The 13,391-nt window shown below is 39.9% G+C and overlaps 1 protein-coding gene across 2 annotated transcripts in view; it reads left to right on the plus strand.

Annotated features, from left to right (window-relative positions):
* Positions 1–13,391, plus strand: part of unc13c (unc-13 homolog C (C. elegans)) — a 118,380-nt gene that overhangs the window by 22,029 nt on the left and 82,960 nt on the right. For both annotated transcript variants that reach the window (XM_030720552.1, XM_030720543.1), the window contains exons 3-9: positions 91–113; positions 709–755; positions 2,167–2,245; positions 4,663–4,668; positions 4,810–4,881; positions 8,875–9,094; positions 12,239–12,466. In XM_030720552.1, the coding sequence (XP_030576412.1) occupies positions 91–113; positions 709–755; positions 2,167–2,245; positions 4,663–4,668; positions 4,810–4,881; positions 8,875–9,094; positions 12,239–12,466 (675 nt within the window). The remainder of the gene's footprint in view (positions 1–90; positions 114–708; positions 756–2,166; positions 2,246–4,662; positions 4,669–4,809; positions 4,882–8,874; positions 9,095–12,238; positions 12,467–13,391) is intronic.

Here is a 13,391-nt window from a genome sequence, read left to right on the forward strand (position 1 = left end):
TAGATCATTGTCCTAAGTATGTGTTTGCATTTTCTAGTGAGTTGATCCTTTCTAACTCTTAATGTTCTTGTTGTCATTTCCTTCTTTCAGACACCAGTGCTTTGGACACTCAGGTTTTAAGCCATTGTTTATCATCAGATAATTGGACACTTGCAATTTCCTTGCATGTGCATGTGTGTTTTTGTGAATGTGGAGTTTATAACCTGTGTGTGTAACATCTACCTGGGTGTATTTGTGAGTGTTTTTGTTTGTTTTTTGTGTGGATAGATCAAAGTACTATTTGTAGGTATGACAGATAATGCAGCATGTGCCCTTGTGTTGGTTATCTCTTTATTCGTCTTTTTCTTTTTTTTTCAGAAAATGATACATGTTTCAAATTTGATGTTTGGTCAGTTAGAAGGGAGCATTACACAATAGGGAAATGTGGCCTGAAGCGCAGAGAGCGGCAAAACTCTCAGTCTCAAGCCCACAAACTACACTGATGTGGAATAATTTGGTCTTTTGCCTGTGGTGCTTTCCTCTCTCCTCCCTGCACTGTATCATTTATCTTGTCCTGAATTGCCCTCCTATTGTACCTATTTTCCCAGGTTCTTTTTGTTATAGTGTTTATTTCTTCTGTTTTAAATTGTCTCCCATTTGCCTTGTGCTTGTTTGAGAGCTTTTTCTTTGTAGTTCTTGTTTTACACTGTCCGTTTCTTCTCTCTGCAGCCTCGCAGTGTTTTGGATCCCAAAATGCTCGGCTTGCAGACCGGGGGGTGAGTGGTGGCTCACTTACTGATCTGATTGGTTCACAATTACTCTAATCGGAGCTGCTGTGCTGTTTTCTGCCTTCATGCTAACTCACCTGTAGCTAAAAAGCTACAGGCATGCAACTTCTCTGGCATACAGCCTCAATTAAACTACCATGCTGTCTATTTTGTGAAATGCCATAGGGAGAAGACTGAGCCGTTATTAGAGAAACACGGAATTGAAAGAATCCTGAATAAAATCTGTAGGAAAATTTCACAACACCAAAGATGGTGATAGAAATATAACTTCCAGTGGAAAAGAACTTATTTGGGATCAAAGTCTGCAAACTATTAAAGTTTTTTCTTTTTTAAATCAGATTTCTCTTGTTATTCCATACATGCAGTTTTTATTTTCGTGTGACCACTGAAATAAAACTTAATTTAGATAATGCTTCAAAAGTACCCAGAGGTCTTTCAAGATTGCTGGAAGGACTTTGGAGAAAATTAATATCTAATGATTGACGACTTCACAACATTTATGTATGCCATCTATTAGGTAAGCTTATTATTAAGAAATGCTAATTAATATTTTTTTTCTTGCAAGCATGTGAACCCAGCTTTTGGGATATATATAATTCATAAACTATCATATTTAGCCTCAGTTAACCTAACCTAATCACCAGCCATGACAGTGCAGCAATCTGCAGGATAGACTGTGCATTAAGTTAGTGAAAGCCTGGGTCTCTCGAATGAGGCAAAGGACTGTGCAGTTTGTCACGCTGTGTATCTTTAGGGTCAAGTCGCTGATGTCGTTGAGAGGGCTGACAGAAAAGCTTGCGGAGCTTTATCTGTGCGGAGGCATTGGGGCCTTGATGTTACATTGAGGTCATTGTAGAGTCTTTGAGTGACAGTTGAGGTGATGCCACTGAGAGCCTCATGGGAAAGGACCAAGACTGGTGGGGAAGTAGCGAGCACAAGGGAGTTGAAAGATAGAGAGAGCAAGGTGACTGGAGCTGAAGGGTTGTAACCAGGCTAAAGCTCTTAAAGTTCCCGTTTTTGAGGTGCAGAGCAAGTTTACATAGATTTTGGTACAGTGGACCCTCAATGTTGAATGAGTCTCACACTTATTTTCATAGTATATAAATAATAGTTGTAACAGGTGTGATATATATTAATAATAGGCATCACTGCTGATATATTCTGAAAAAAAAAAGATAACATGGAGGAGGGGAGGTCTGTGGGTACAGCAGGGGGTTTTATTACTAATGTTTGTTCACAACAAGCAAAGTGGAAGGGGGTAAGCCAAGTTAGGAAGGAGGCATGATCCATGGGGTTTGCCAGCTGTGTAAATCAAGGCCCCCCTTTCACTGTAGTAATGTCTCCCACAGCATGGCATTATTATGATATTAATACACCTTAAATCTGTCTGCTTCTCCAGAGCTGGCAGTATTCTTTATGGTATTGACAGCATGCCAGATTTACGCCGCAAGAGGACAGTGCCTCTTGTCCGAGACCTGGTGAGTCATCTGCCTCAACAAGGTTATGTGTGATTTATGTCAACTCTATCTAAGTGACCCCATGTTTTACCACAGTGGTGGAATCCTGCTCTGTGTGAGTATGAGCCAGGGTCCCCTGCTGTGGACAAAAATATTGTTACAGTGCTTTAAAGTGGCGTGTTTGTTTATCACCATACTGTCCTTAGTAGTAAGATAACAGCCTTCAAGAATATGTCATTAAAACCTAACTTAGTCAGGTTTTGTATTTTATGTTTTTTATAGCTTATGATTGTTATAATTAAAAATACTATAAAGGCATTCTATTCAAAATAAATTTAGGTGCCAGCTTAACATTTGTGGTGGTTAAATTAAGCCAATAAGGAGGTGATTGGTAATAAAAGCAAACACCTAAGTCTCTGGCTATTCTGTTTAGAGCACTGCCTTGTGGGAATTTTAAATGTAACCTTAGCCATAACTCTGTTGCTTGATTAATTCGCCTGGAGAGAGTGTTTAAGATACTGCATCACTATGATGATCCACCATTTGGTTTTATTGCAACATAATGTGTCATAACATATCCCGCAGAGAGGCATGTTGCAAACAAGTCCACTTTAGCACTGTGCCACATGGTTAGTCTGTCTGAAAGACAACAGTCTGTTGTGATGCCAGAAATATTCATGCGTGTTTATAATTGTTTGTCCACTATGTACTGCACAGTATGTCTGTCTTATGTTTGTGTCTCATCTTCATGTTCTTAGCCAAAACCATACAAATATTGGCTCAAAATAAATCTTAAAACAAACTGCTTAGTATACTCTTTAAATAATATGCCCTTCCTTGATTGATTTTATTTTGAAATATTACAAAATGAGTTCTATGGAAATGATGATGCAACTTGATGTCATGCACATAGATGCTGATGAATGTTTATATCACGGTGAACAACATGAGTTGATGCTGTATTTGTCCATATCTCTCATGAAATTAATAACCAACAATGTCTTGGTAAGTATGGGTTGTCGTTTTAAATTTTTTTTTTTTTTTTTTGGATTTTGATGTATATTTGCCATTCCTACAAAGACCCATAACAGCTATGGGTAATATTTTTCAGTGAGTTGTCAGATTTCAGCCTCGCCGATGCTCGCCATTTTTCTTGCTGTTTTTTGTTGCTCGGCAGGTATGGAAAAATTGCATTTAACTTGAAATGATGACAACTCAACCCAAAAATATATCCGAAAGACTTCATTGACTTCTGATTTAACTGTGTGAGGCTTTTAAATCATGTAAAAGTGACACTGAGCAAGCCTTTTACACATGGGATGAAGTCAGTAGTCAGCAAACTAATTGGTCCCCTTTCATTGCCTCTCCTTTGTCGATGTCCCCACTTTGCTGTGCGATTGCTTCAGGGCAGCAACAGCGTTTGATTGGAATGGACAGCAGAGCTCCCCCACATTACGGCGGGATGCAAAAACATAAAGAACAACAACAACAAAAGTTGAAGATCGATTCACAAAGCACTGAATGCTATATTGTAGCTGAATAGATAACATCTGGATGCAAGGTCTTATTGTATTGCCCGCAGCAACCTCAGCAGTGCTGGTGCATGATGATAAACTTACATCAACACTCACAGTTCATGTAGAGGTCACGTTCCTTCCTACATTTTCCATGGCTTCCATGGATCTTTACCATAGCTGGGCTGTACAGACAAGAGGGTCGTGGTAAAGACTGATCCAATATTGTCAGCTGTCCATGTCTGCATTCCTCTGTTACGTAATTTTCCTCAGTATGGGATAAATGTTTATCAGTCTCTGCTCACCCAAACTCAGTGGATATTAATATGACAGCTAATTTACGTAAATGTGTGTATTAGTGTGAATGTGCGTGCGTGTTCCCTGTCAGTGTTTGTGAGAGTGCCGTGTGTGGGTGTGCATTGGTTTCTGTTCGAGTAAGTTTGTGACTGTCTGGGCAGATGTGTGCGTACGTGTGCCTGAGTGTGAGTTGGTGTTGTGCAGTACAGCTGGCTTCACTCATATATGAGTGCGTGTGTGTCATGTGTTTCTCTGTTTGTGTCAAACTAATGTGCAGAGCAGACAGCAGAAAATATGATCAAAGCTTCATCCAACAGAAAACTGAATATAAATGTCAAGCATGACTGCAGTTTAGTAACTTCCAGTGCATGAATGGATAAAGAATCATGCAAACGGCTGTTTAATCTCTCTTGATAAATAGTTGAATCTTTCTAGAGCTCTGTGCCCTAAGCAGCAGCAGCAGCAGCAGCAGCAGCAGTCCTGCATGGCAGTTGAAGCACCTATGCACTCACTATGGATTATAAATTCAGTTCCTCTGCTGTTTGTGCTTTCAGTGTTCACCCTCCTGCTCTAATTCAGTTTCTATATTTCTTTCATTCTTTATTCATGACCTCTTGGATATTACAGGCTTTGGTAAGTTTGCTTTCTTTGTTCCGTAACATTCTATGCCTAAAAATATTGCTTATAATGTTAATGCATAAAAGTCCAGCTAGGTAAAATGGGTTGGTGAACTCATCCCTTTTTTCCATCTCTCTCTTCTTTTTCTTTTATCAGACTCTAACTGCTCGAAAGGCAGGCATCTCGTTCGCTCTGGTGAACCGGTCCACCCTAAATAACGAGGAACTGGTGAGTACACGGAAGTCATTATGTGGTTATTGTGGTGTGCGGTCACTGTGTACTCTTAATGGAATATGGAGGGCTCTACAGGGACAAGAGGTGCTGGACCCATCTTCTCATTATATTTGGGGAGCTGTATTTGGAACACTTACAAAGTTTTAGAGCTGTGCTGTGTGCCGCACCTACTGCACGTCAAGGTGCAGGATCATGTTGCCAGGAACATAGAGTTCCAAAATGTGTGGATTCCATTAGTAAGCTGCTTTATCTCTTACATGTACATACAGCATACTGTGCTCTGTCTGTCTGCTGGTCTATCTGTCAAAAATAGATGCAGCAGTCTAATAAATTGGTGTTTGTGACCAGCTGTTCTGTATTGCTGATGCCCTCTTTCCATTAGACAATTTGCCTAAGCTCAGAAATTAAGCAGTGGCCCTATCATTTTATTTTGACAATTAATAATGAGCTCTGCATACTGAGGATGACTGAGATAGGAAGAAAGGGCAGAATGTCTTGGTCGATGGTATGAGACACTTTTGTGTTGACCTCTAAAGCTCTCTTTGCATTAATGGATTGCAATTCTTACCTCCCAGAGGGAAGACGGCGTAACAGGAGGCAAACAGCAGGAGAAAGCAGCTTCTTAGCAAGACAAACAAGCAGACAATTTCACATCCACTGATATGCAACAAGGGGATGTCTAAGCCTACAAGATTATTGGATTCAAATGCGCTCTGTACATATTGCTCAAAGATTTCATCTTTTCAAAAGACCCTCAATACAGCCCTCAATTTGTGCACACTGATTGTGTACATTCTCATATGTTTCACATGCTCGACTTGGTCCACTTGGTCCACATGCCCAGTTTCCCTATAGTGACAGGGTCTTGATTGCTTATTAATAACCATGGATTTTTTAAATGGAGCTTTAGGGATGAGCAACTCATGACCTAGATGGGGGAGAAATGATGTGAATGATGCAGGATGTTAATTAGTGTACAGAGAGAGGTGATTCTTGAATAACTTCGTGCTATGGTGTCAAGATTTGAACATTAGGAGTAGATGTCCAGTATTCTGATTAGGACCAAACTAGGTTTAGTATTGGTCAGAGGGAGCTGACTTCTGAGCAGAGCTGTAGATTGTGTGGTCTTGGTAAGTAGGACAAGCAGATGTCAGAGTTTTATCTGCTGCATTAAGTCCACGAGAGTGCTTCCCTGTGAGAACTCTGAGAGCACTCAGTAAACAACCATATGCCGTTTAACAGTGTTGAGGAGTTAGGGAAATAGAAGAGAATGGACAAGTAAAGGAAGGGTGAGAAATTGACAGGAATTAGGAGAGAATGAGAGAAGATCAGGGCAAAGAGTAATTTGTCATTTTGACCCCCTGGCCCTGGTGTCACTGCACAAGCAGCCATGGTGAACAATCTGCCCTCCCTGGAGAAATGTTTCAGTCTATTTAGAGCATTTACTTCTTCCATCCTCTCGTTGTTTCTCTGGACTACCCCTTCCAGCGTTTCTTTTTTAATTTAATGCAGTTTACTTTGACTCATTTTATTTTAATAACATATAGACTTCCCTCTCGCTACCCTATTTCTTTCTGGGTTGTGTTTCCCATGCATCTGCTTTTTAGAGCAGAAAGGAACATTATGTGTGGGCCGGCTAACTGCCTGCGTGTCCACTCAATGTTCTAAGCTGCATGTGATCTCGGCACCCGAGCCTTTTAACAGTGACTGTCAACATAAAGTGAGACCATGCTTACCTGCTGAGACAGGGCAGAGACTTTTACAAAGGAAGAAGGAAGCTACGATCTGACATGTTTCAAGGAGTATCTGGAAATAAGATGTGATGTGTTGCGTTAAGTCAGTTCAGATATAATCAGGGAGGTCGTTAGCAGCAAAATATGCTATATTGATTTTATAATGCCTGCTGGTGCTTCGACCCAAGTAACTTTATGCAGTTTTTCAAATCTACCCTGACTGAAACTCATTAGATTGAGTTTAAATTCTTGCACTTGTTTAAATTTTATTCCTAAATCATGTGTTTAAAAAAAAAAAAAAGCCTTGTTAGAGCTGAGACAGAAGAGTAGTAAGTAAAAAAGATTAGAAATGTAGAAGGTTGGAACGGCATGCGCAGGATGGCTGCGTCAATGAAGTGGTTGACAAGGACAATAGGTGGTGAAATTGAAAAGGAGGGGTGAAAGGAGGAGGAGAGATTAGATTCCTCTCTGTCATGTTGCTCTCGGGCACAGGCTGCAGCTGTCAATCAATTCTAGTAGTGTCTTGCACAAAATCACCAGGGTTACCTCACAGTTTAACACATGGGACTCACACATGCGGCACTCTGTTCACATCTGCTGCACAGTGTGATGTGTGGTGTCAGGAATAAGAGTGAGGAGACACCAGAGGAAGGGAAATGGGAAATGAGTGTGATAGTGCAAACAGTAATGTAATGGCCAAAGAAACATACATTTACAAACTGGGTTTTGCACATTCCCAGTGCTACTCATAGCATTTGCTTGGTGGTTAAAGTAGAAAAATAAATAAATTATTTACCAGCCGAGTCAATTCACTGAGAAAAAACTGATAATGTGATGTCTCTGAAAGAAATTTTGATTCAGTCGTTTCCTGATGGCTCTGTCGGTATTAGACGGTTCAATTTAGTGACGAGCAGCCTTCTGGGTGCGGCCCTGGTGGAGCTTCTGTGTAGGTTGTGGATAAATCTCAGACATCTGCTTCATCTCATCATCCTCAGATTAAAAAGGAAATCTCTCTGTCTCCAACTGTGTTTCATTTGAGGTCTTCCAGGGTTCAGCAGCCTCTGTGTTGTATCAGCAAAGTTTCACAATGTTAGATAGCCGTGTTGTCCTGTCATCTGGTGTCATTTAATCATCTCAGCAAGTGTGTGTGCGTGTCTGTGTGTGTGTGTGTATACTTCCGGCTGGATGTGTGTCAGCAGTTCAGTGCAGCAGTCTCGGTAAAGTGCAGAGCTACCATTCAGGTGTTAAAGCACATTGTCAACATGCTGGAGGCTGACAGCAGAGGGAGGGGTGGAGAAGAAGGGGTGAGGAGTAGAGATCAGTAGAGGTGGTGAACAAGTACCTCTTGAAGATTTATTTAACTGCAATACATCTCATACTCTTTCTCTCTCTCTCTCTCGCTCTCTCTCTCTCTCTCTCCCTCTCAATCTGGATAATGCTCACTTTTAAGAACCTTATTTACAGCATCCATTGATTCTGCTTTCAAAAATTGGCAAGGCCTTGCCAGGTTTCTAGTCCTTGTGGATAGCAAGGCTCCTGCAGTAAAGCATTCAATTTGAAGAGGTTTCTGTTACACAGCAATCAGTCCAGACAGGTGTCCTGTAGAATTTAGTATGTGGTTTAGAAACACTTCAGCCAGTAAAAAAAAAAAAGTCAATGGAAACAAAGCTTGTGGGCTAAGGATGCTGTTAATCTAAGCTTAATGAGATGTAAGGCTGATTTATTATAGCTGACCTGTCCATTGATAATAAGGTAATAAGGCAAGGAACTTTTTCTCTAAGAAAAAGAAACTTGAAAATGCTGCAGTGCCAAATGAGAGTGCTCTTTAGTCAAGTTATATAATTGCCATGATTAATGCAGACGTGTGTTGTAAATTTCAGCCAGCCTTGAATTTGCCTGACTTTGAATCAAACCCACTGAGGTTACGTTACTGTTAAACTTCTACATTTCAACTAAAATTTTGTTATGATTTCAGGCAGTTGTGTTCCCACAGCAGCAGCCACAAAAGTATTACTCTGTTTGAGTGCTGATCTAAAGTTGTATGGAACACCTGAAAAGCAATTTAAGTACAAACTTGTTTTTATTAACTTCTGAAGTTGTTATGAAATCTCATTTTCTCGGTCCTGTAGTGCCACAAGAGTTTAACAACATCAGCGGCATCTCTTTTGTTCCTCTCAGCCTCACATCTTTTCCATCATTCTTTGTACCTTATTATTATTTCTCAGATATTCTTAATGCCATTTATTTCTTTCAGAAACTACATGTCTTCAAGAAAACTCTGCAGGCATTGATCTACCCAATTTCATCCACAACACCCCATAATTTTGAGGTGTGGACAGCGACTGCACCGACCTACTGCCATGAGTGTGAAGGTCTGCTGTGGGGCATCGCCCGGCAGGGCATGCGCTGCTCTGAGTGTGGCGTTAAGTGCCATGAGAAGTGCCAGGACCTGCTCAATGCAGATTGTTTACAAAGTAAGGAAGTACATTCATTTATACACTGATACACTGACACTAAGCTGATTTGTATTTTACGTCCAATAATTCATTAAGGTAATGTAGCACGGTAGTTTCAGCATAGTGGCTCATGGATGTCTGTTGAGTGTATATTTGTAATCAACATGAAGCAGTTGTTTTTTGGCTAATAAACAGTAAGTAGTTATTACAGTGTGCAGCATCCAAATCCATATTCTGCAAATCTGGTCCGTGCAGACATTATTTTTAATTATTTTCTAACTCCAGTTTTTATAAATATAACCAATATGCTGAAAGACCTACAGTATGAGTGAATGCTGTTAAAAGGGTTTGTACATATGTCCTTGTACTCATAGCTACACGGTGCATTTACGCTGCTCTGTCAGTCACCGGCACTCATTACAATCTCCAGTCAGGTTTTTCAATCAGCAACAGCCCTGTTGTGACCATGTAGACTAATTTGAACAATGTGTCATGGAAGCTTCAGGATGATCCTCATGGCAATGCTCACTCACTCTAAGTGGATTAGCTACACCCCGCCTGTTATAAAACTCAATGTTTTATAACACGTTCATACTAGCATAACAGTGTTTTATAGATCAAACTGTGATTCATCTTTATCACATTCAATCTGCATTTATGAATACACTGCTGATATGCAGTGTGATACTGTGATCAGATATAGAAAATTAACCACTACAACTTCCTCTTTTGTCTTGCGGACACATAAAATACACACACACACACACACATGCACACCAGGGTTATAATAGTTTTGGATTTTACATTATAGTTTAGTTTTAGTTAGTTTTTACTTTTTTTTCTCTAATTCAGTTAGTTTTAATTAGTTTTCAGAGTGGTTTTGCTCGTTTTTATTAGTTTTTATTTTTGGTTTTATGCTTAGTTAGTTTCAGTATTAGTTTTAGTATTTTCATACTTAATCAGGTACCCTTTAAAGATACCCTTTAAAGAAATATATTCAGCAACCAACTGTTCACAGACAGCAGAACTACATGCTAAATGTGTGTAATATTAAGGACACACATGAACATCAACAGGGAGAAACTGCTAACAATATGAACTCCAAAACTCGATAAATTCTACAATAAACTCCCAATAAAGTTCAGCCTCAGTGCAGCAGATTAACAACAGCTACATGTGGTGTTTGACAAAAACAAACTCCTTGAAGGAGTCAAAGCTCAAATCCAGCTGCATCCTGATGTTCTCTCCACCTGATGCTGCTTCTGTTTTGGAGCTAGCTTGGTTAGATGCTCGCTGATTAGACTTGCAGGGTGTTTGCGGCCTATGTAGCCTACGGAAGTGTCCGACCTCATGTCCGCATTTATGCATGTATGGCTGGATTGCGTGTGTTAATTACCTTGTGGTTGTGTGCTGGGGGTTTTTTGGTCCTCGCTCTTTGTGCTCAGTTTTTAGGGTGCAAACATATTTGTCCCTGTTTTTTCACTTTCTTCATTCCTTCACGTCCATTCCCATAGTTTCAGCAGCTCCCTCCAGGAATTTGCTGACATTTGTGAGTCCTTATATTGATGCTTTGATTATTAGTCCTGATTGTTATTATCTGACTGATTAAGTAGCCGGAAACGCACAAGGACTAAACACAACATTGTGGGCTGCGTTGACCCGACGAGTAGTCACGTTTCTCTGGAGGTGCAGGCCGGGTTGCCTTGTAGGATGAGAGCGGTTTCCGTAGCTGCCTTGTGTGCGCTTCTCAGGTCTACTTTGATGTTGGTGTTTTTTTCCTGACTAAGAAGTGTTCCGTACATCATCCACAACATCATCCACAACAAGACACTCGCTGCTATCTGTGCTATCATAGTAAAAAAAAAAAAAAAAACACTCCACATGGGACTCTCTGAGGAGCAGCGCGGTGTGCGCACGCACGCACATGCGCACCCATTTGCCCGACGGCGTTCCGAGCTTAAACTCGGAGAGAGGAAAAAAATGATTTCATATCAATCCACAAGACTTTTGAAAAAATAACAATATCTATAATTTCAGTTAGTTTTAGTTAGTTTTGTAAACTCACAATTCAGTTTTAGTTAGTTATCGTTTCTTCCTTTTAATTTTAGTTTTTATTTATTTCAGTTAACGACAATGTTTTTTCAATTTCAGTTTTCGTTATTTCGTTCGTTTTCGTTAACTATAATAACCCTGATGCACACACATCGTTATTGCATAAATTACAGATTTTTCTTTGCCACACATGCTCAGAATCATAAAAACACTCATATACAAACTCACTTAGAGATGCTGATTTTAGAGAACAAGGTAATGGCTCAGTCACAGTTGAGTAAAAATAAGACGGCAACATCCTTGTGACTAGGAAAAATTGGTGGTTGCTCAGTGATTACATTGAGTTTTTTAGTAATTTTTAGTAGTTGGGGCGACCAGCTCTCAATCACTTTTGATCATTAGGTGATTCCACAGGTAAGTCTTTGGAAGGAAACATGACTGCAATCACTTTTGGACCGATTGGTGAAGTTTGCAAATAATTTCTGTCTAATTTATAAATTCTGATATATTGCCAACACTTTGCAATCTATCTGAGCCAATGAACAGAACTCATCTATGACATGTTTCTGCAGTAGGGCACTCAGCTCAACTGGTTGTATTCTGGTTATAATCCTATATAAAAGCGAGGATGCCTATGTCAATTTGCAGTTAAATTGCCGTCTTGCAGCAACTATGTTGCTATTTGTGGAAGAAAAGATTTGCGATTTTCGCTGATTTATTACAGTTAATCGCTGTCTTATCACAAACAGATTGCATCTAATTGCCAACTTGACCCCATTCAATCGCAAGCTGAGAGCAGACTTATTCCGTCTTATTGTCATTTTAACGGCATCTTGACAAACCAAAGTTGCTTTAAACATGTCAGCTGATTTTTAATGGTCCCTAACCTGGTCCCTGTCTTCAAAGCAACCATTTCAAAAGCAAAGAAATTGCAAGTTCATTGCACACGATTGCAATAATTTTGGTCACGCCACAGTCTCCAACCGCTGTTTTCCCTAGTGTGACTGTAGCATTATCTAAGCTTAGTCAATGCAGAAAATAAGGTGGGAAGAAAAGTGCTTAATATTTCTATATCCAGCATTCAGTCTAAAGAGCCTAAACTCTTTTCAGGGGCAGTTGAGAAGAGCTCCAAGCACGGGGCAGAAGATAAGACCCAGAATATCATTATGGCTATGAAGGAGCGCATGAAGATAAGGGAGAAGAACCGCCCTGAAGTGTTTGAAGTGATCCAGGAGATGTTCCACATCTCCAAAGAGGAATTCACCAGCCATCTGAAGATAGCCAAGCAGGCTGTGTTAGATGGGACTTCCAAGTGGTCTGCCAAAATCAGCATAACAGGTTAGCCCAATTTCTGATTGTACCACAAAGCTCATCATCCACTAAAATTTGAAAAATGACTCATTCCATGTCAGCACTGATATGGAGTTTTTAACTCTCATTTACAAATTGATCGTCAGTTAGCCGATTATTGATGATAGTTTCTTCTGTTCCAGTACTACTGTGTGTGACCCTTGACCTTTGCACCATGATATTTAAACCATTTACGCCAATACCAAATCAACAAAACTGTCACAGGCCGTCTCCATTGACAAGCAGTGCCATTCTAATTAGTGTCAACTCATTAATAATCTCTGACACAAGACCACAAGCAGAAATTCACATTTAATCGTCTACAGAAATAGAAATTGATCTGATAGTTTGGGGAGAGATAATTTGCCGATAATACCATGAGGGTTATTACTGGAGTTAGTATAATAAAGGATTTTTCTGGTCGTCTTATAGATGGTTGAGAAAGTAAGACACAGATTCTGGTGTTCATCTATTATCTACTTTATTCATGTACCAAAGAAGGAAGTTATGTATTTTTGATAATGCTTGGTTTTATTTATCCAGCTCCAATAAAAACAAGTAAAAAGTTGAGTGGTGGGAGACTTTATCAGGTTTGCCATGATGCTTGCCAAATGTTAAATGATGGCACAATATATACATCTGAGAGGTTGTAAAAAAGAGGCCATAATGACTTATTATTATAGTTGAACAGCTGACAGAGAGCTGTATGTCTTTTTCACTACCGTGCCAATCGCTCTCGCAGCTATACTGACAGAACTTTGCAGAATATACTTTGGAAATAAGACCCCCAAAAGCAGCACCTCAAGCTTTCTCAGAGACGCCAGTCAAAAATGTCTTGCCCTGGAGTGCCATTTGACAGCATTTCACTGCATATTTAGATGGAAAATGTTTATTCAGCTGAGATGGTGGGCTA

Source organism: Archocentrus centrarchus, chromosome 3 (genome assembly GCF_007364275.1).
Source record: "Archocentrus centrarchus isolate MPI-CPG fArcCen1 chromosome 3, fArcCen1, whole genome shotgun sequence".
In the NCBI taxonomy this organism is placed as follows: Eukaryota; Metazoa; Chordata; class Actinopteri; order Cichliformes; family Cichlidae; genus Archocentrus; species Archocentrus centrarchus.